The sequence below is a fragment of the Lissotriton vulgaris genome, chromosome 1_1, assembly GCF_964263255.1.
Source record: "Lissotriton vulgaris chromosome 1_1, aLisVul1.2, whole genome shotgun sequence".
Classification (NCBI taxonomy): Eukaryota; Metazoa; Chordata; class Amphibia; order Caudata; family Salamandridae; genus Lissotriton; species Lissotriton vulgaris.
In genome coordinates this window covers 1005395235-1005419102 of record NC_141685.1, presented here as the reverse complement: position 1 = coordinate 1005419102, position 23868 = coordinate 1005395235, and the positions used below count along the sequence as shown (strand labels likewise).

The 23868-nt window shown below is 44.3% G+C and overlaps 1 protein-coding gene across 1 annotated transcript in view; it reads right to left on the bottom strand.

Annotated features, from left to right (window-relative positions):
• Nucleotides 1-4939: 4939 nt before the first annotated feature.
• The window catches only part of LOC147748391 (histone chaperone asf1b), a 42147-nt gene continuing 23218 nt past the window's right edge, over nucleotides 4940-23868 (bottom strand). Inside the window, exons 3-4 of the mRNA XM_086961133.1 lie at nucleotides 20310-20486; nucleotides 4940-7276 (exon numbers count right to left, since the gene is read on the bottom strand). Of these exons, the coding sequence (XP_086817259.1) occupies nucleotides 7067-7276; nucleotides 20310-20486 (387 nt within the window). The 3' untranslated portion in view covers nucleotides 4940-7066. The remainder of the gene's footprint in view (nucleotides 7277-20309; nucleotides 20487-23868) is intronic.

The window sequence follows — 23868 nt, the reverse complement described above, 5'->3', positions numbered from 1 at the left end:
TTGTACATGTATATACATTTTCTGGCAGAGGTAGGAAGAGCGTCCACTATCAATTAATTTCCATTAGCGGGGTATATGCCAATTGCAGGTAAGCCAGTGTATACTCATGAAGAGTATCTGGTTTTCTAATCTTCTTGCTCCCAGATACGTTCATAGCTGGGATGTGAACAAAGTCCTAAGTCTTTTCGCGAATTGGCTGGATAATTCTGGCCTTCCCACGAAACAACTCTGAGAAACTGACTATGTGGCTTTGCATTATACCATGTAAAATGTCCTTGTATTTATCAGAAAGGTCTATCTCTGGACCATCACCAATCACAGAAAACGGATACACGGACACATCGTCCCACGTTTCCCAGATACTCCCAAGTTGTGTGGTGGAAAGCTTGCAAGTGTGTTGGCTGAACTGCGACTAGGGGGTTAAGCAATTTTTAATTATTATTACAAAACCAATTCAGTCTCTTCGCCCACTACGGCTAGATGAGTGACGCAAGGAAGGGGAGCATTGACACTTCAAAGAGCAGTGCCCATTCAGCCTGTAATGCAATGTCCTCTAAGACCTACCTATTAGGAGGAAGACTAGAAGATTTAATGTACAGCAAACTGGTTGATCGATTCCACCATCAAAAGGCTTTACTTTAAGCCAGTCTCTCAACTGTCTTCTGTGGTGGTAAGTTAATAAATAAAAAGTATTCGGCCATACTTTATTAAAGAATCTCTCCAGAACCAGAGCAAGCACAATCACCTATGTTCAATAAAAGTATATTAACTGGTTTTAACTTTCAGATGATGTTTGTACTTGCATTTATTGGTATGGCGATCTATTAAATGTTATGAACAGTATATTCTAGAGCAGGAGACTCCAACTTTTCTGTACTGAGAGCTACTTCAGATCAGTGAAAAATCATTGTGAGCTACTTAAGGCTAAACATCTCATGCATTGCTACCAGACATCCCCCACATCCAGCCTCATTGACATTAAGCTTCATGTCCATAGAGCTAGATACTATGGTTTGGACAAAATACTTTGACTAGGGGCACTAGGACAGGGCTGCCATGTGAGTAAGTGAAAGCATGGTCTCTGGGGATGTATGAACATCTGAATATGAATGGGCTATATTTATATGGGTGACAGAGCCTGTGTCAAATGTACATATAGCACAGGACATACCTTTTGACATGCATGTACAAAACAAATAAAAATTATGGGAGAAATCGAAAGTACAGAAAATGTATAATATGGAACATTTTCCTGCACTCGTTTAAAAACAATGGCTGTATTTTTCAGTTGTGTAATTATAGGCGTTTATTATTTTCTGTTTTTTTCAGTCACCACAGAGAAGCAATGATGGGCTCATGCTAGAGCCCAACATTGTTTAATATCCAATTTGCCCCCTTGGCCAATCTCCTGAGGACGTATGGGTTCACCCCCATATCCTACGCAGACTATACACAGCTGCTTTTTCCTTTGGACAAACTTACTCCATCTGTACAGTCGGCCTTTTCATCAGGTATGAGAGCAATTTCACACTGGATGGAGAGTAATCTCCTCCAGTGTCATGTTCGGAAAACAGATTCTGCTCTTCGGAGACCCCCTTATTATGGTTCTTAAGAACTTAGGCATCCGTCTGGATCAAGCCCTTACTCTGAAGGAGCATGCTGCTCAGACAGCTGAGCTGGCTCCTGTTTCCACACATTGGGCCTACTCCGCAGTGAAGATGTTTGGAGCTCGATCTCCAAACATCTTCTTGAGGTCCACAGAGTCAGGAGGCTGGATTAGCGGGAAAGGCCCTTTCCGCCTAGGCCCCCGCTACTGGAATGAGCTCCCCCTGCACTTGAGACAATGCCCTGACCACTTACAATTGAGAAGTTGCTTAAGACTATTCTTTTCTGTCTCTGATGCAGTTGCACTACACCCATGCTGTCTGTCCGAAGCGCAGGGATATCCCTTCGGTGGTCGATTCAGGCGCTATATAAATAAATAATAAATGAGCTTCGAATGAGACTAAGTAAAGGAGTTCTAAGCTACCTTTTGCAGAACAAAAGAAAATAATGGTTACATCCTGCAATAGCATTGCTGCGTTTATTGGAGTTTTAGTATTTTTGATGGCTGCCATGAGTAAAAGTAAAGAAAGTTAAAGCAGAATCTTTGCCTACTTGTCCTTAGTAAAAATTTTTACAAATCCTTCACACTAGCCAGAAAATTTCTTATTCCACAACACTCAGTTTACTGAAACGCAGAAAGAGCCACAGTGCTACTTCTCCAATGGAAGTCTGGGGCTCTTCCTCTTGGACCGCATCCAAAGCCTCTGCCTGGTCCTGGCATTTTTGACAAATGGCACATTTGGATTCTGACTGTATGGAAGACAAACCATTAAAATTACAAGCATTTACAATGCATTGGTCTCGACATTGTTAAAGTTAGAGCTATTGGCATTGTAAATGACAATGCCATTTATTGATATGTTTTAAAAACAAAAACAAATAAAAAATGTCAAGACCAATAGCAATAGCTCTAACTTTAACAATGCCGAGACCATTGCATTGTAAATGCTTGTTTCTCTTAGTGTATGTTCGGGTACAGCTATTTGTCTATGTACCGTATAGAAAATGGAAGTTTCCACTGTCTGTCAACTCAATTAACTGCATTTGGGGAAAAAAAGTGTTCGCCGTCTCTTTTAGGACGCTTTTTTTGCAATTGGTCTCCTGTGTAACTCCTTTAATAGACGTCCTGTAGATGACCATGCAGTGCAATACATTATATTAAGATGTACTGACAGTCTCTTCTGAACAAGAGAGAAATAACGTGCTTAACATGAGTTTCGTGGTGCTTCACTGCCCGTGTTTCCTTGCTCGAAAGCAGTAGTCTGTTTCCAAGACTGCTGCTTGTACCGGTCCTTGCGGAAGAACATTTATTATTACCATAAAACCGCCACACTGTACATAAATCTGGGGTCAGGGAAACCCATAGGTGACATGTTAAGCATATTAGATTACTTCTTTCCACGCAAGAACACGAGCCTCTCCAATGATCAGGGTTCAAATTGTGGGCAGGTCAGCGAAAGGAGGCTTTACTTACTCATGAGTGCTGACGACAGTACTCAACCAGGATGCCAGTTTTGTTTTTAAAAGCCGTTTTTTATCATAATGCTCATGAAAGAGTCTAACTTTCACGGCTGTTTTGTAGAAATATGTATTTTGTAATTGGTATTGGCTGCAGAGCAAAATGAATATATTCCCTTCACACACACATACTACAAACGCTGTGCTAGCATTCAGAAGAGGAAGCATGCACTATGGAGACAACCTTCTGTGTCGCCTAGCAACAAAAGTCGACCTTGTGCGCATTGTACTAAAAAAAGTTCGAAAAACCTCTGCTACCGCTTCATTTAGTTTTAAGTTAAGCACGATGCATTAGGGAAACTCCTCTTACGATAGGGTTTTAGTTAGTAAAGTAGCTAAGTGAAAGTACAGGAATGTTGACATAGGAAAGTGTGCGGAATCACATTTTACTATTTAAGTTACATGTGATATCAGCAAAAGTAATTACGCAGAAATTTTCCCTGTCGATTGTGAACACAGAACATATATATATCTATATATATATATATATGAGTGGGCTAATTTGGTAGAACATGTGCAATCATGTTCTCTTTATTTAGTTGTATTTATTTTATATTTTCTGATTATGGGCGCTACAGGCTACCCGTAGGCCACTTAAGAGCATCAAGAGAAGTGATGAGAACACGGAATGGACTGAGAAAGATCACAATACAAAAAAATAGTGTAAACGCCTACAGTTTATAAAGCGCCTTTGCATTTGTCCGGTCACTTTCGAATTCTCGTTTCTAGACCTTGAAGTGCTTGGTTCACAAACGTGTTTTCAACAGCTCCTTCTGTAGTCTGCAGTTATCCTGTACTGGACTACGTTACAGTTTTCTCTTTCGGACTGTCCACCTATACCAGACCCAATCAGCTACAATTGTGTACATACCAACCCCTCACACATGCAAAACACAATGACGCCGTCCATTCACAGCAGGTCCTGGACATGCACTCTAAATTACATCTGGACGCCAGAAGGTGCAGTTTACTGTGTTGCCACCGCGCGCTGTTATGCAAACTCCCCCTGCATTCCAGCAGGCGCGCGCCGCGATCCGGGTTGCATTAGCACTGTGGAGAAAAGACCTGGCCGCGCGCACGACGTTATCCCATGGGGAAACGCTGCGCGCAACCAGGTCTTGTCTCACTTCGGTGTTCTTAGACTGCTGAGACGCCGACAATAGTTCTCTGGCGAGAACGCGCGTTCTAGCCGAGACCTAAAAAGCTAATATTAACTCATCACAACACAGGCACAACTTTACAAAGAAAAGTATGGTAGGCAAGAGAAGGGAGGGACTAATGTAGCACAAACGTTTAGAAAAATTAAAACCTTCCTGCAAAACGGTTTGGTTCTAAATGGTAGGATACCAAAAGCAAAGGGGTAAACATGCCTGAAAATGAAAAGCATAAACCCCAGTGTATAGGGACCCTTATTTCCATGGGGCAACTTCATTTTGGGACTCCGAAGCAGACAGCCTGCAAATAACAGGGTTGAATGCCTCTCCAGGTGGATTTTGTCAGCATGCTTCGTTTTCAAACTAGTTTTATAGTCCACACAGATATTTCTAGTTTTCTTTTTGCAGTGCTCCCACCATGGATTTACTCAGAAATAAACATTTCCAATGTGTCACTTTACCAGTATTTTTTAGATCTGCGCTTAGTTGTAAAATGATCACCGTCTATGAGTTTCCATTGTTAATTTTCCATTTGATCTACACGTGACAACTTCATTCCACAAGTTGTAAGTAAACCATAATACATCCAGGTCTGTCCTCTGAATAAGAGCTTCATATTCTAAACATGAAATTGAAGCTGGAAATAAAAGACCAAACAGCTATTCATTCCAAGTGCTTTATTTCTACATGAACTGTTGCCAATAGACGTACGCGTATTCCTTTAATATATATATTTATAAAAAAACTTAACAAATGTACAAATTGCGTTAACGTATCAAAAACAACAAATTTAAGAAGGCATACAGACCGCACCAGGTATTTAACATATATTCAAGCTAGTCCCTAAATACACACATACTAGCATGAGGTACAACAGAATATCACCCTGAAGGTTTAGCACCTCTGGCGTCCACTGCACCGGAAAAAAAATATTCTGACGCCATTTCCTAGATCCTGGGCCAATTCCCAGCTTGACAGAGGTTGGAGGCACAATAAGGGCATACCTCATCTAAGGACGGCAGAACCCTGGCCATTCGTTTAACAGTTAGTACATGAAATGTTTATCTCCAGAAGAGGTGGTGTGTTGTAGAAAAGGAGATATGTTCTGCTAGGTTCATGGGACAAGTTACTCTTTATTAGCCCTCAAACCGATTTACCAATAGGATCCATACCATCCTTCTCCAGTAAGATGGGAAAAAAACACCATTCTGCAAGCTGATAACCAAAACCCATTACACCATCCAGCGCTTAGCATCTACACAGGATTTTCAGAGACAGCAAAAGAGAATTAGGTTCAGTTCAGGTACTGCAACAAAACAGTCTTGTAACAAGTCAATAGGGATAGCTGTGTGTTACATGCTGGGACCTCTTGCAAGGTTATTAAAATTCAGACCATCTCTAGGACAGACTTTTCTGTGAAAGAAGGAAAGCACAGGTTGCTTTGCATGAAAACAACAGGACGGTATGCTTTTCTTAGGTGGTGCGAGAAGGAAATATGGGGTTCTGGCAGAGACGGGACAGCAAGTCGTGCTTAAATGGACCGATCAGCTGCATTTAAAGACAAGAGTGGCAGTGCTGGAAAACAAGAATGTTATGGGATAGAATAGGCTCATGGAAGAAGGGAAAATGGGGTCTTGCACAAAAGGCTTACAACTGGTTACTGGACTAGTGAGTGAACTATTTGTTCCTCTTTTGAAGCAGTGAGGCAAGAGAAAAATACCCACATTAGAGGTAATAATACAACAAACTATTTCCAAGTCTAACTTGGCAAGCGCTGTCTTCAGTGTACAGTGGCAGTCCAGCAATTGCCAGACATTATCAAATACAGACAAATGCCATGGTAAGCACTTTGGTGACCACGGGGAGTTATTCATCAACAAAAAGATTGCAGAATTCTAACTGCTCCATCAAATGTACAGGCAAGGGCCCTGTCCTTGTGTACTGAACACTCTACAAATACACTGGCCAGCGCTATATGTGGTTTAACATTCGGGTCCCAGATTTGTAAACCATCTTAGAAATTCCAGATGTGTAAGGAATGAAAGGACAAACTGCAACAAGGAAACACCACTTTGCTCTTACCAAGTCGGGTTGTTTGGCTTAAATGAATGTTATGCCAGACAAATTAATTTTGACTTGCAGTCTAGAGTGGCATGTAGGGCAGAACCGAGCACTATCTACAGGCTAGGTTTGGTTTTGCTGGTGAAAAGTTGAGTGGCTTTTTACAAAATTATTCGCTGTCAATTTCAGACACGCCACTCCTACAGTTTATGGATTATGTGCTGAACATAAGATATCAAGTTTTTACAGTCCTTCTTACAAATACAAAAAATCTGTTCACTCCAAACGTATTCATGATTCAACATCTAGTTAAAAGGAGTGTCGGCACCAAGCAGGGCTCATTTTTTCGGGTATGAACTGTCATGTGGCTTCCAGAAGTATTCCATTGTCCAACCCGGAAGCCATTCTTTATCAACGCGCACAACTTTTTTAGGAAAAGGTAAGGAACTTGAACTGGTCTCTCACAGCACAAAGATTTCTCCACAAAAGCTTCTTCTTGTGTCAAAACTTCCCATTTATGGGAGCCCGGAGTTGCTGCAACCTCTTGTAGCAAATCCTATTTGCACACTGACTCAGTGGTTAGTGGAAAGATTCCAAACAAGTCCAAACTCCACCAGGGCATACCTAGTCCAGAGGCACACGGTATGCAGTAACCTACTGTATTCTATTCATTTATTAAACTTTCCCCACCCACATTCATGTCCCAGCCCCCGACCTGCAGCTTAAAATTACATGCAGTCCATGGAGTTCTCAGGTATGAGATTCAGTGCTCCACCTGGGCTTAGCAGCCCTTTGGAGGGGATACAATTTGGCGGTAGCATACTGTTAGGTGTTGGATCAACATTTTCCAGGTCCTCCATTTTTGCGTCAGTAGTGCTGTCCCACTGGATATGGAACCGTGTCACACGAGGGTTGGACGCCAATATGTTCCTCTGGAGCTGATCAGCAAGGGGTTAAGAGTAGAATGAGAAAAGAAAACAAAAACAGATAAAAAGATAATTTAACTACTCAATGAAGATAAAACTGGAAGCAAAACATACAGGAGACCAAAAGGCCACAAACACCCTACATTATTCAGACGCTACATCAATTTAACATCAACCACATTTTTTATCCCCAGCCGAGAACTGGTTAAATCACATGCCCAAGTATATTTAGGAGGAAATGATATGGCATGCTCCACAATAGGTTACTCTAATCACATACTGGAAGTCAGTCTCTGGAACACCATACCCTGCCTGCACACTAGATACAGTAGTTAAAGCCTCTACAGCTCATTAAGCGGGCTTTCGCACAGTCACCCCATTAGACAATATGCTTATATTGTCCCCCTGAATGACTGAGAAGTACTGAACAAGCACCCTAAGCCAAGTCTAAAAAAACAATCTGCAGGTCAGAGTCAAAAGTGTTTGAAATCACCACGTCAGTGTTATGTATGCACTAGTAACAAGTTTCACAGTTGTTTCAATACAATTATTTTCACCAGAAATACAAAGCTGTCCCAATTAAGAGTACTGCCGCTCCCATGAACTTACGCCTACATGATCGGGTTAAAATATACTTTTGGTTGATGAAAGCCTTTGTTGGAAAACAGCAAGAGAAAGAACGCCAACCAACCATCCTGGCAAGGAAATAGGTAAAGACTAAGATGAATCTCCCGCTGGCGAGTACTTAGATGAATAGTCTGGGCTAAAAGGAATATTTCATTATTGTTAATGATTTCTGATGGTGTACCTAGGTAGAAATTGTGCTCTTCCTTGATCAGCAATGGGAAATATATATTTAGGAAAGGACACATTTAGTCTAATTGCCAAAAAGTATCACCTCCGAAACTTCAGCTAATGTGACCACATGGAAACCGTCCAAGAACAAATGGTTTACGCCGTTAAGCTTAAAGATCACCCTCCTAATCTTGGTCCGGTTGGAAACATGATTGTATCTTGATTTAATCCAAGACATTTATCCTAGACCAAGCTCTATGATCATAATAAGATTTATAATGTCTGAGTTACAGTCATGATCTCTGTAATTTAAAAGACACAGGAGAGTGGACTGAATACTTAGTACCCATCTTTGCTTTATCACTTTTGTGAACTCATTTGGTTGTAGTGATCTCTGTATAAAGATAAGAAGACGCAGAATTGCTTCTTTCTACATGGTATCCATGCTTTAACGATGAGCCTGTCACCGATGTCTGAATAGAGACTACAATAAAGATCCAAGAGGCTTACACAGTAAATGGGTCTACATTCTCATTTTTAGAGGCTTAAACATGACAAAGGTTAGGACAAGAATCCTGGTAGATCATATCCCATGGCTCTCCTAGGCCTCAATTACTCAATACACACAAAAAAGAATACTATTGCCTTCCAAATGCTGCAGGTGCTAATGCAGTTTGAGCAGGAAGACTGCAGAACACAATGAAGACTAGTTTCTGTATTTTTTTTAGCAAATGACAAGAGGAAGCTTAGTATATGGTTTTGCACCCACAGCAGTCGACTGATTTATCAGACGCCTTCGTCATGAAGGGCGATACCAATTTTTGGGAAAGACTGCAGGAAACCACAACAGCAAGATGAACATGGGGCAAGCAGTACCCACCCCTATTTTTAGGTCTCTTCCTTGCGCTGCTTGTTCAAGATATGCTGTATCTACTCTGTGGGCTTAGAACACGCTCATCGCTTTTTATTCGTCCTTTTTGCGCCTTTCGAAAATCCTTTATTTTCTATGGTGAATCGGTCATATCTGTCCCTCCTTTTGCTTTGTTGCTCCAACCCATGTAGCCTAGCCCTATTACATGTATTCCCCCCCTGGCCACTTCGGGTCGATTCGGCGCCCACATTTATTCTTTTGCCTCAGCTCGTACGTTAGGATTTTTTAAAATGTATTTATTTAATTTCTGAACAAAATGTGTCCAGTGTTGCAAATATGCAGCTAACATACACGGCGATCTACGGGCCATTCGTTTTCATGGCCCGAAGATAGCTGTGTCTGTTGGCTACTAAGTGCTATCCTGTCTAGGTCAGGAGCCGCTAGGGCGTGTACCACAATGTCATGTTGGAAGAAGAGATCGCTGTGAACCTTAGTAGTCCTTTGGCTCTCCATCGCCATACTTCCAAGACTATTGGTTAGTGTGACCAAGCATCAACCTGGTGCTACTGATCAGATGTAAAATAGTTTTGTTCCCGTTTTATATTGACCAAATCGCCATGAAAAAGACAGAATCAATGACCTCTAATGTGATAAGACATGGTAGAGGTCTAACATTCAAGACAGTAATGTTATTGCTAAGATTCGGTTTAAGTTTTGTTTTTTAAATGAAAGTCGCGGTTTTTGCCATCATTACAGGGCAGAGTTACAGATCCTCTTTATGATTTTGCTGTTTAGCACACGTCTTACTGGCTACTCTCCGCTCGATCGTTCGCCCAGGCCCCCACTTCATAAATACCGACAGGATAGAACAAGCATTTACAATGCAATAGGTCTCGAATTAGGAAAGTTTGAGCTATTGGTATTGTAAATGACATTTTTTATTTACGTGTTGGTTTTGAAAATAGCAAAATTAATAGCTTTGTCACTTACAATACCAATACTTTTAACTTTCGCAAATGTGACACCTATAGCATTTGTAATGCAATATGTGCTGTATTTACGTGACTTAGATGTATTGATATTACAAATAACAATGGCTTTTATTTTATTCATTAATACTTAAATACAAGTTATTGTAATTTATAATGGCAATAGCTTATACTTATGTAAATAACTTTTGTGAAGATTATGTTCTGTGTATTTTATTGTGATGAAAATCCAAGAACAGAAGTGAAATATTAACATCTTTTTGTGACATTCGTAATAAAGCTTGAAACATTGAGATAACATATTTGAACCAGTTGTTAAATGGTAGCAGATTGATGTTGTGGTGGCGACGAGTGATGCTGTGGTGGCGACGAGTGATGCTGTGGTGTAACTATGTGGCACTGAGTGGTATTTGGAGTGTATGTTGCATGGAGTGCAGTGTAATCATGTGGCGTGTAATTATGTGGCACTGAGTGGTATTGTTTGGAGTGTATGTTGCATTGTAATTATGTAGCATATAATTATTTGGCACCGAGTGGTATTGTGTGGAGTGTGTGTTGCACTCAGTAGAGTGTAATTATGTGGCACTGAGTGTTATTGTGTGGAGTGTATGTTGTAATCAGTAGAGTGTAATTGTGTGTGAGGGCGCAGTGTGTGTGTGGCCTAAAGTAGTACGAGGGCGCAGTGTGTGTGGCCTAAAGTAGTACGAGGGCGCAGTGTGTGTGGCCTAAAGTAGTACGAGGGCGCAGTGTGTGTGGCCTAAAGTAGTGTGTGGGCTCAGTGTGTCTGGCCTAAAGTATTGAGAGTGTGCAGTGTGTGAGTGCGCAGTGTGTGTGGCCTAAAGTAGTGTGAGGGCACAGTGTGTGTGGCCTAAAGTAGTGAGGGCACATTGTGCGAATGTGCAGTGTGTCTAAGTGTCAGTATAATGTACATGGTGCTCATGTAAATCACTCCAGTGCCTTCAGGTACACGAGTGAGGGCGCAGGACATGGCTGAAGCAGGGGGCGGAGTAAAACCGAGCCCGGAAAAAGGACGTGGTGGGTTAAAGACGTGGGTGCCCCAGAGGTAGAATTTAACTCAGGAGGAAGAAATGAGCTTTGAGAGAGAGACATTTAAATACTTCAGTGGTATAAAAACAGCAGAGGAGGGAGAACGAGACATTTATCTGCTTCAGGGATATAAATATAGCAATGGCTGGGGGAGCAGTGTCAGAGGCATTTAATTACCTCAGGGTATAAATACAGCCTATTATGGATGGAGGAGCGGTAAGGGAGTCTTCTGAATACTCCCAAGCAGTATAATTGCATCACTAGACAGGGAGGTAATACATGAGGGAGCATTTTAAAATACATCTGGGTGTAAAATCAGCAGAAAGGAGAGAGACGCCGTGAGAGAGACATCTGAATAGAAGCAGGATGAGGGGGTGGCAAATGGTGAGCATTTCGCGGCCGGTTTGATGTTCAGTGGCCACAGGGCTCACTGAGAACATTAAAGCGGCCGCGAAAATGCTCCCCAAGGCTGTAGGCAGACAAATGGTGCGCGCGTCCAGGAGCACATGCACTGTGCCCGATCCACCTGCAGACTTTGGGAGCATTATTTAAAAAAACCCTTACTATAACTCTCGCAGAGCAACGCATGCGTGTTGGTTCAGCGATACCTAAAAAGAAAACTATGGCACTGGAGCTGGTGTTGCTCTCTCGCCAGTATGCTTCTCCACACCACCGAGATTGCAAGTCTGGAACAACTTTGATTGTGCAAGCTGAGACTCCAAAGAGACAGAAAGGAATATGCTACTTACAAGTATGCATCTGTTTTGCATATAGGGCTGCTGACATTCATATCTGTGCATAGATCGCCGCCTAGTGTTGGGTCCGGAGGATTGCACATTGTTGTACTGGAAGAGTCTTCAAAGTATCATGAGATAGGTGGCTCCTCCTCTGGACTACAGTGCGCAGGGGCATCCTCTCCATCCTCAGATTGTTTTTCGCCATTGTGGCAGAGATGGTGTGATACAGTAAGAGATGTCCATGCAAGAAAGAAGAGTGAATGCTACAGCTGCGACAGGCACCGGGGAGGAGGATGGGCGATATGAATGTCAGCAGCCCTACATGCCAAGAACAGATGCATACTGGTAAGTAGCATATTCCGCTCGAGGCATGTGGGCTGCTGAATTCATATCTGTGCATAGAATATATAGCAGTCTCTCCCTTAGCGGTGGCTACCTGTGCCAGCTGCAGCAGTCTAAAAAGAGTTTTGAGAACAGCCTGTCCCACAGCTGCTTGGAGTGTACATCTACGCAGTAGTGTTTGGTAAATGTATGTATGGTGGTCCATGCGGCTGCCCTACATATTTTCTCTAGAGGAATGTTCCCTAGGAAAGTCATAGATGCTCCCATTTTACGCGTGGAATGCGCTCTTGGGGGCACTGTTAAAGTACGTTTAGCTTTAATGTAACATATTTGGATGCATTTAACTATCCATCTAGCTAAGCCACTTTTTGAAATAGGGTTACCTTTGTGCTGTGGTGAAAAGGCAACAAACAACTGCTTTGGCTTCCCAAAATCTTTTGTCCTGTCTATGTAATATAGCAGAGCTCTTTTCACATCCAGTGTGTGCAGGGCTCTTTCAGGTACTGATTGTGGGTTTGGGAAGAACACTGGCAGTTCTATTATTTGATTTATGTGGAATTGTGATGCCACTTTAGGCATGAATTTAGGGTTTGTCTGAAGCACGACCCTATTTGCGTGAATTTGAATGAATGGTTCTTGAATAGTTACGGCTTGCAGCTCACTAACTCTTCTAAGCGAAGTGATGGCTACGAGAAAAGCCACCTTCCATGTTAAGAATTGTATCTCACAGGAGTGCAATGGTTCAAAAGGTTGTCCCATTAGTCTGGTTAACACGACGTTTAGGTTCCAGACAGGGGAAGGAGGGTATCTTGGTGGAATCACTCGTTTGAGGCCCTCCATGAACGCCTTAATTGCGGGCACTCTGAACAGTGAAAGGTGCTGTCTGTTTTGAAGGTAAGCAGCTATGGCTGCTAGGTGTATCCGTATGGATGTATAGGCTAGATTGCAGCGATGTAAGTGCAAAAGATAGCATATGATATTTTGAATGGACGCGTCCAGTGAGTCTACGTAGTTGTTGTTACAATAAATGTAAAAAAAAAAGTCTACACTTTGACGCATAGCAAGCTCTTGTTGTAGGCCTTCTTGCCTCGATGATTTTCATGCAATCAGGAGGTAAGTTGAGGTAGCCGAACTCTAAGACCTCAGGAGCCAGATTGCAAGGTTCAGTTGCTGTGGATCTGGGTGCTGAATGTCTCCATGGCTCTGCGTTAAGAGGCTGGGTGTTAGACGTAGCCTTTGATGGGGCACCACGGAAAGTTCTAGGAACGTGGTGTACCATGGTTGCCTCGCCCACGTTGGAGCAACTTGGATTAGCGTCATGGAATGCTGGTGCAGCTTGCGTGCCACTAGCAGTATCAACGGAGCTGGTGGAAAAGCGTATGCAAATCTGCCTGACCAGTTCATCCATATCGCATTCCCCCGAGACTGCGGGTGTGGGAACCTTGTGGCGAAGGACCAGCATTTTGCGTTTTCTTTTGTGGCGAACAGGTCTATTTCTGGCTGTCCCCACTGTTGAAAGTATGGTTGAAGCACAGAGGGGTGAATCTCCCACTCATGCATTTTACTGGCTGTGTCTGCTGAGCAGATCCGCTATCTGATTGTCCTTGCCTGGGAGGTGTTACGCCAGGAGAAAAATGTTCCTCTGGATGGCCCACTTCCACACTTGTGCCAGATGCGACAGCTGTGGAGAGTGTGTCCCTCCCTGTTTCTGTATGTAGTACATCGCAGTCATGTTTTCCGTCTGGATCAACACGGTCTTGTTGCAGAGATGTACTTTGAAAGCTTTCATTGCCATGAAAATTGCCATCAGCTCTAGCAGGTTGATATACAGTTTTTTTTCTGCTGCGTGGGAGTGAGTGTTGCGTCCTGAACTTTTGGATGAGTGTTTGGATGCTGCTTATTCTGGCAGGATTTGGTTGTGCTTTCGCTGCCAGAGTGTCTATTGTTGCTCCCAGATACTGCTGGACGTGGGCAGGCTGGAGATGGGATTTGTTGTAGTTCAGCGAGAAACCTAGATTGTGCAGGAGGCGAATAGTGCGCAACATGTGGCTGGTACATTGCTGGGCTGACTGGGTTTGTATGAGCCAGTCGTCCAGATATGGATATTCATGTATATGCGGTCTTCTGAGGTGTGCAGCTACTGTTGCCAGGCACTTGGTGAACACCCTTGGGGCTGTTACCCCAAAAGGGAGGACCTTGAATTGGTAGTGCTGGTTTAGGATTGTGAACCTGAGATATTTCCTGTGTGCTGGGTGTATAGGAATATGGAAATATGTGTCTTTGAGGTCCAAGGTTGCAAGGAAGTCTCCTTGACGCAACAGTGGCAACACCTGCTGTAGAGTGATCATGTGGAAATGCTCTGATAAGATGTATTGTTTTCGGGGCCTGAGGTCCAAAATTGGTCTGAGAGACCCGTCCTTTCTGGGGATTAGAAACTACAGAGAGAGTATACCCCTGTACCTTGGTGTTCTAAAAAGGTACCAGTTCGATGGCCCCTTTTTGTAGCATGCGGATTACTTCCTGCTGCAATAAGTGTAGGTGTTCTGCGGACATAGGACGGTGTCTTGGGGGTATGTTGGGTGGTGTGGACATTAACTCTAGGCAATATCCATGTTGTAGAATTTGCCTCACCCACCTGTCTGTAGTTATGGTTTCCCAGACTGGCAGGAACTGCTGTAGTCTTCCCCCGACCGGTGTTACATGGTCTGGGGGCAGTGACAAGTAGTAACTGTTTGGTGTTGGTGGACGATCTGGAGCTGGTATTTCCTCGTCCTCTACCCTTGGTGCTATTGCCACGGTATCCACCTCTACTGTTCTTGTTGTAGGTGTTTTGCGTGTTGCTCTTAGTACAAGAGGTTTGCTGTGTTGAGGCTCCTCTAAGAGCTCCTCTGTTGCCGGAGCGACGAAAGGAACCGCCTCTATATTGCTGTGTTTGCAGGGCACCTATAGACTTGGCTGTCTCGGTGTCCTTTTTAATTTTGTCCAGTATGGTGTCCACATCAGGACCAAATAAATAGTCAGGGTTAACGGGTTGATTAAGTAAAGTGTTTGAACTTCATTTTTAAACCCGGAGATGCGTAGCCCGCATGTCGTCTGAGCATGACGCTAGTGTTCGTAGCCCTGGCTGCCGTGTCTGCTGCACCTAAGGCACATTTTATGGATGCATTAGATGTATAAGCTTGCCTTCTTGTATCAGTAATTCTGCCTGTTCCTTATAAAGGTCAGATAGGTGTTGAAAGATTTGTTCCAGTGTGTCATAGTGCGCCCTGTCATACCTAGCTAACAGGGCTTGCGCGTTTGCAATTCTCCAGATGTTAGCCGCTTGAGCAGCCACCCTTTTTCCTGATGCCTCCAGAATTTTGGACTCTTTGTCTGGAGGTGGAGCTTCGCCAGATGTTTGCGAATTAGCACGTTTATGTGCATTGGAGACAACTAGAGTCCAAAGGCAGTTGTGCCTTAATATATGTAGGGTCAACTGGGGCTGGTCTATATTTTCTCTATCCTAGGGTTAATGACCCGTGCCCTGGTAGTGTCTTTAAATATGTCCCCTGCATGTTTAAGCACCCCTTTCAGCATTGGCAATGTTTTGACATTCTCAGAGGTGCTAAAAGTGTCCAAGAGGAAGTCTTTATCAATGGGATCTGCGTGCATCTCCACATGGTGATTAAATGCTGCCCTTTCTATCAGTGCGTTAAAGGCAGCTGTGTCCTCTGTAGGCGATGTTTTTACAGGGTATGCATAGTTGTCAGGAATAGTTTGAGAATCTCCAGGATCCACAGGGTCAGTCCATGGCTGAGTTTGTGTGTCCTGGTCAGTATCCGTTGGATAATTGTATTGCTTATTGTCCTCATACTCCCCATAGTCGTCTGTGCGAGTACATATATGTTTCCTGTACATATGGCGTGATAGTTTCAAAGAGAACTGGAGATGTAGAAGTGTCTTCAATCTGTGGCCTCGGGGGGGGGGGGGGGGGGGGGGGGGGGGGGCAGAGTGAAGCTGCAGGGGCCCGAAGAGGGGGCGAAAACCATTAAAGCCCCATTAACAATACGAGATTTCTCTTTCAGCCATGTAATCCGCCGTAAAGGGACTAAGCACAGGTGTAAATGAAACGTAATTATTGTGGGAGGGTGCAGCACTGATAAAGGGTTTAAACTGCCCTTCTGAAGACAAAGGTGTTGGTTGGAGAGGGGATCGAGCCGCTTATATATCTGAAAACAAATGTGTGCAGGGGCCGCTGTTCATCTCTGCAGCGTGCGGGCTCTGTTTCACATCAAAATGCAAGTAATCTCATAACGTGTTGCAGAGGCCTCCTAGGGACTCGTTGAGCAGATCTTTCCTGAGAAGATTGCATGGAGTGCAGGTTTCAGCTTTAGGCCGAATTTCACTGCGCATCTTTATTTTTCTTGTTTTATTTAATTGGCGCAGGCCTGCTTGGCAACACCCCTGACAGTTATTTTTTTCTTGTGCCTCAGTCATGATTATCTTCAGAGCTGCCGCCTGTCTGCCCTGTAACAGCCGAGAACTGTACATTACATAGCAGTCTGTCTTCTCACTGACATTAAGCTGTGTTAGTAGTTGCTTACACTAACCTGTTTTGGGTCAGGTGACTGAGAGCCACTGTGGTGCTTGCCAACGTAACTTTTCAGCGCGCAAAGCAACAGAGTCAGAAGAGCATGCCAGATAGCTCTGTGTGACAGGCTGCAACTGGTGTGATGGGACCACCAGCGGAGCTTGGCAGGCAGTGGGCAATATTCAGGACCGGGGTGCACCGCTCAGTAATACAGCTTGTGATTTATGATGTGACTCGTCTTAGAGTTCCTTGTTGCTCACATGGGTGTCATTTCTGATATGTATGTTTCCCTCGTCTTCACTGCTTGAGTTTGCCTGCGAGAAATTGTCACTCATAGTCCTTGAAATGTCACTCATAATTACACTGAAATTAAGAAAATGTCACATAGCAATCTGAAACCTTGGCAGCTATGTTTGGGGGGGGGGGGGGGGGGCTAGCTATCCTGGTTAATTCCTACAGCTGAAATGCTTTAGCTGCAGTGGGAGGCAAGGAGCCCCTTTTCTAGAACTGAAAGCAACTATTTACTGCAAGTGTCTGGGGAATGTACCCTGCATTCAGACAACTTGCTCCTCATTCTCGCAGCGATAACAATTCCCTCATACTGACCCCATGCACTCACACCATTCACCCAGCAATCACGCTGCTCTCACAATGCACTTCCACGGTTTTCCCTGTACCTCAACCTGCAGCCACACAAGCACCCTACCCACCCTGCACTCATGTGACACTTCACTCACCTGTCCCCCTCACTGCTCAATCTGCAATCTCACTTAAACAAGCCCATCACTAACCATGCATTCATTAGTTCTACTCTGCACTAACATGCACATCCAAATTCATATGGTCACCTCACTCACTCCACGTACCCTACTCTCACACTGTCGCACACCTCACTGTGCACTCACATGAGCACTCCTGCCACCCTCACAGCACAGAGGGTTAATGTGCCTGCTACAAAGAAGTGTACCATGCAGATCAAAGAACTGAGGGGCATATGTTCAAGGAAGGTGCGGAGTGAGGCGTTTAGCAGTCATGGGTTAAAGCCTCTCTCCGCCACTTCAGAAACGGAAGGCTGTACCATATTTACAACAATATGGTGCAGCCTTGCGTTTCCCCTTAGCAGTGTAGTGCCAACGCAGACACCATTGCACCATAGTTCAAGGGTGTCTGGGTGCAGGGAAAATATTGTTTATGTTCAGGAGGGGGACCTTCCTGTACATAAACAATCTTTAAAGGCCATTTGTCTCACTTCCATGTGTGCTGCTTAATGCAGCACACACAGAAATCACAAAATTGATTTTTTTTTTAAAGAGTACAAATACAAGGCATTTAGCCTTTTCCCATGTGTGAACAAGGCCGCACACATGGATGAATGAAAAATGAGGAGAAATAATGCATTTCTCCTACTTTCACCAGCTTAAGACCAGGTTTTCCCTGTTCCTAATTTTAACGCTGCCTCATTTTTACGCTGCCCTTGTAAATAGGGCGCAACATCAAAATCAATGCCTGTTGCAGTGGAACGCCCACTGCCCACCATTTCACACTAAGCATAGTATGAAAGAGGGCCGTATTTAGAAGGCAGTGTTAAGCCAAGTTAAGTGGCCTAACTCTGCAGTGTAAATACGGCAATGCCCCCATCACCACCACAACGTCGTAAAAAGTGACGGTGTGGTGTCTATAGGTGCTTGTACATATGCCCCCCGAGTATGATGAAACTGAGTAGCACTATAAAAAAAATATATATATGTTTGCCAGAAAGGTGCTATAAAGAGATGAGGTGCATTGTTGGTGAGTGGTAGTGAGGGAATTCATGGAGGAGGAAACACTCATTGTTTTGAACATTATTTGCCGGATAGGCCAGGGATATGTGGGTTGCGGTCAATTATGTAGTGTGCCAGATTGCAGAAATTTCTGTCCGGTGGTGGGGGGGCCCGACATTTACAAAAATTCAGCTGGGGGGGGGGGGGCTCAACCTTCAAAAAGGTTGAAGACCTCTGGTTTCGACTGTTCTTCGGCTGAGGGATTCTGTACCTGTGCTACTGTAGGTTTTTCCCCCAATCCCGGCCTTTTTGGCTGTGTTGGTTCGAATCCGCTATCCTTTCGACTACCCTTGGCTTGACATGCGGAGGGAGTCCGAATTATATCATTCCGAGGGGTTGTTGGACCGGTATAGTAGCCCATATTAACGTTTTTGGAGCCGTGGTTTTCGATCCGACTGTTTTTGGTTGTTCGATAACCATTCTGTGGTCCGGCATCGACTGGAGAATGTCACTTCGGAGCGATGCTTTTGTCCCTCGGTTCGACGGCGCTCTTCGGCTCGAGTTTGGAATAAGTGTCTTTGTGTGCACTTGCTTCGGTTGTTCGACGCGTACCTTCGGATCGACAACCGTTGTCCGTTCGAGTCCCTTTTAAGTCTTGCCAGGCATAGACGTCGTCGGGTCGACTGGCTTCCGCTTAATCGCGGACGTGCGAGTAGTTGCTTTGGCCTCGACAACCTTTGCAAGCTACCTCGATGGGTCGACGACCTGTTTTTGCTTGGTCGGCTTCGACGGATCCGCCATTTTCGGTCCGAAGAATGGGATGTCCCATCAGTTTCGGTTTCTGTTTGGCAGCTATCACTTTCGGTTTCGATTTCTCCAGATTTTGGAAATGTCGTACCGATGGCTCGTGATATATTCGTTGCGGGGCTATCGAATCGATCTGATCTTGGCTAAGGCCTTCCGGCGATGCCGAGACCAGAGCCTCTGGATCGGAACCAGCGAATATATTGGGCTCCGTCTGCAATGTCGGCCCAGTGTCCTCGCCGGAGTCTGCCTCGATGACTCCTATGCCTGGTTCGACGTCCCCTACCTCGACGAGGTCTTCCTCGTCATCGATGCAGTAGTTGGAGTCGTGTTCAGACCCCTGCTCCGACTGCTAATCCGAGTCCTCAGGGTCGACAAACTCTTCGTCATCTTCAAAGATGTTCTCCGGCTCGGGCGCTGACCTCTGCATCGATTGTCGCGCTGCACGTCAAACCCGATGAGTCTTTTTTTTTACCTAAATTGAGCACAAGCTAATCAGTCGGCTTCGTTGTGTTCTGGAGATAAACACTTATTACAAACTGGGTGTTTATCAATGTGTGGGTATTTAGAGTTACAGTTGGGGCAACGCTTGAAAGGACTTCGTTCCATCGACGATTGGCCCTGGCGTCGAGAAGGCCACGCGGCCCGATTTGACATCCTGAGTAGAAAGAACAGGAATAAGTTGTAGGTACCGATCGAAGATACAATACCGACGCCCCTATGGCCTTTAGAAAGTTAGAAATATATTTCCGAACTCAGAGTAACGAAAGTACATCCAAACCCAATGGCGGAAAAAAACAATCTGAGGATGGAGAGGATGCCCATGCGCATTGTAGTCCAGAGGAGGAGCCACCTATCTCGTGATACTTCGAAAACTCTTTCAGGCAACAATGTGCAATCATCCAGACCCAACACTAGGCAGCGATCTATGCACAGATATGAATTCAGCAGCTCACATGCCTCGAAAATGTCAATTACACGTCAGGAGCTGGAACTAAATCACCAGGCCACCTAAAAGGAAATCCATGCACCAGACACTGTTCCCTCTGGCAGGTCCAAACACATTTGCATATATTCCGCCTCTAAAAGAATGGGCAACAAATCAAGTTTGCATGAAAACCATACCGTACCTGACAGAAATCAGTCTTCTGAGGAGGGTTCTCACGGAACTCTGGGTCCACATACTCATTATTGACGTAGTATCCCACACGGATGAACTCCTGGCCCCGATACGTACATGTGATCAAAACTACTGTGACACCAACTGCGTCAGTCTCCGGGATGAGACTGGAGTTGGGGGCATCAGCCTGCAAAAAAGAAGAAAAAAAAAAGGACATGATCTCAGAAGATGTATAAACATCTGCACAGGAGTTCTAAAATCGAAGTAACAAAACATTATGAGACTGGTTTAAATGACAATTTAAATGTGTATATGCAGGCACTCCCGCCTATGCTATTGAATGAGGAAAAAAAACAAACTGTGAATAGGACTAAGTGACAGAACAGGAGGGAAATAAAAAACAAAAAACATTTTTAAAGCCACACACATCACAATTTGACTATGCATTATATGAAGTATTCGTTTTACATTAGCTGGAGCAAGAAATCCACTTAACACTGAAGGAAGAAACCAGCATTTGCAATGAAATAGGTCTTGCAATTGAGAGAATTTGAGCTATTGGCATTGTAAATGACAATGCCTTTTTTTAATAACAAATAAAAGGCATTGTCATTTACAATACCAATAGGTCAAAGTTTTGAAAATGTGAAACCTATTGCATTGCAAATGCTTGTTCTAGGTTGTGTTGTACTTTGCACAAATATTTGTCATTTGCATGCTTGCGAGTGAGCACTGCATGTACTACCCCCGGATAGTTTTATATTGACACACAACACTGTATGCACGGCACTCCACCCGCAGTAAGCCATGTACTCACTGCACCCAAATAGTTTTACATTGGCACATATACCTTTCCCAGTGAGCGTTGTACGTACAGAGTCAGGATAGGTTTACATTAACGCATACAGTCCTGTATGCACTGCACTCAGATAGGTTTACATAGCAAACATGTCTTTCCTAGAGAGCTCCGTATGTGCTGTCTAGACAGTTTTACATTCACACGTCTCCTCTAGAGCATCAAAATATTTTTTCATTGGCATACACATAGGTAAACTCTGTATGTACTGTGCCCAGATAGTACATTCACTGGTCCTCTGATGTGAAGTGAGTACTTTCCCCAGAACATTTCTCATTGGCATGCATGTCTTCTATGTTATGTTAAATGTTATGTTAAAGTATTTATTTAGCACAACGTACACCGGATAGGTTTCTTGGCGCTACGGAGGCAACGCTCTATGTGGCGTGGGATGGATCAGATGGAAAAGGCCTGTCGGAACAGCCATGTTTTTAGCTCTTTTCTAAACTGGGGATGAGAGTGAGTGGAACGTATTGAGAGAGGGAGGGAATTCCACGTTTGGGGGGGCCAATGTGGAGAACCGGATTCCGCCGTGTTTGAGGCTCTTGTATCTTGGGGCGATCAGAAGGTGTTGGCCAGATGAACGGAGAGTGCAGGAGGGGGTGTATTTCCTTATCTTTTTAGAAATGAACTTGGGGCCTTCGCCAAGTAGTGCCTTGTGCACGATGCAGCCTAGCTTAAAGATGCTGCATTGTGCTACTGGGAGCCAATGCAGTTGTTTAAGTAATAGCTTTACGTGCTGACGGGCCGGGAGTTTGAAAAGGAGTCTGACCGCGTGATTCTGTATTAGTTCAAGGCGTTGTAATTGGTATGCCGGGATTCCTGCATAAAGTGAGTTGGCATAATCGAGCCACGAGATGATAAGAGCGAAGACAACCAGTGTTCGTGCCTACTGCCTCTGTTGAGAGGAATCGTTTTATTTTCTTTATTTTCCGTAACATAAGAAAACAAACCGAGACCACTGAGCTTATCTGGGATTTCATCAAGAGGTCCTTGCTGATCTTGATCCCCAGCATGATGGCCAGAAATTGGTGTTCCAGTGGTTTGTTGTGCCGCCTGTCAGAATTAACTCGGTTTTGTCTGGGTTCAATTTTAGTTGATTGATGTTCATCCACTTGTTGATGTAGGTCATTATGGCCTGCAGATTGAGTTCAGAGTGACTCGTGGGTTGGATGTTGGATGTTAAAAATTAATTGCAGATCGTCTGCATAGTTGAACACCAAGACATCCATGTCCTTCAATGCAGTGATCAAAGGCTGCATGTACAGGTTGAACAAGAGGGGGGATAAGGAGGAACCTTGTGGGACTCCACAAGAAAGGAGGCCTTTTTTTTGATCAAAAGTTACCTAGTCGGACGGATTGATATTTGTCAGAAAAGAGTGTAACCAGCTCAGGGCCTGGCCCCCAATGCCCGCGCTGCGGACACGGTTGATCAGAATGTTATGATCGAGACCATGTCGAACGCAGCGGACAGATCGAGGAGGATCAGGGCTTGGGGGGGGGGGGGGGAGTCAAGGTCAGCCCCGGTACGTAGCTCGTCCATGACAGCCAAAATGACAGTTTCGGTCGCGTGAGCCGGCCTAAAACCAGCCTGATGGGAATCCAGAGAGCGGGACTCCTCGACAAAAGAGCTCAGACATCCTGCCACGTGTGCCTCCAAGATCTTACTAAGGTAAGGCAGAAGGGATATGGGGCGGTAATTACTTAACACTAGAGGATTGGCGCCAGGTAGAATGGTCAGGATCTCGGCATTTTTGAAAGAGTCGGGGACTGTGTCACTACAGAGTGAGGTGTTCAAGAAAGATAAGGGGTGGGTCTGGGCAAGCACTGAAGGCTTCTCGTAGGATGTGGGGTGGACCACTGTCTAGAGGAGAACCCGATTTAACTTTGAGCAACAAGTTAGAGAAAGATTCAAGGGTAATGGGAGGAAAGAAATTGAAAGAGGATGGATGGTGGCAGGGAGAGGCGGGAGGTGTAGACAGATTAGATGCTGGCTTTTATCGTGACAATTTTCTCAAATAAGTAGTGGTTTAACGAGTCGCAAAGTTCCTGAGAGTGCACGGGTTGCGCAGAGACCCTTTCAAGGCCTGTCAGTTCGTCTACGATTGAGAAGATCTCTGGTTTTATTGGCAGAATTTTCTGCGTTATAAACTCTGTTTTACATGAGATGATAGTGGTTTTATATTCCTTAAAGAGACAGATTAATTTTAGCTCCAGTGCGTAGTGCCTTCTCCATTTACGCGCAGCTTGTCGGAGGCTGAATTTGAGTTTTTTTAAAGTAGGGGAAAACCATTGTTGCGCATTATGTGGTCTGCGGGTTTTGATGTTTTTAAAAGGGGCGACTGTCACTGGCCGATTCCAGCCAGGTGGTGAGATTTTTAGACTGAGTGCATAGAGGAGGAGGAACTGTGTTGCTTAATATAGTTTTAAAAGTCTCGATACAAGCATGGCCCCCGTTCCTAGCTAACATACTGCTAGGAATGACAGTTGGAGCCACAACAATGTTCGAGATCGAGCAAGTTATTAGACTGGTCTGACCAAGTACAAGGGCAAATTAAAAGTTTAGTAATATGTAGATTTAGTGTCCACACTTGGTCTAAGATGTGGCCTTTATTGTGCGTCGCAGCGCGTACGTGCAGAATGCAATTTAGGAACGTCATCATTTCTGTGAATTCTTGGGAGGATGAACTCTCATTTGTGTCTCCCGGCCAGT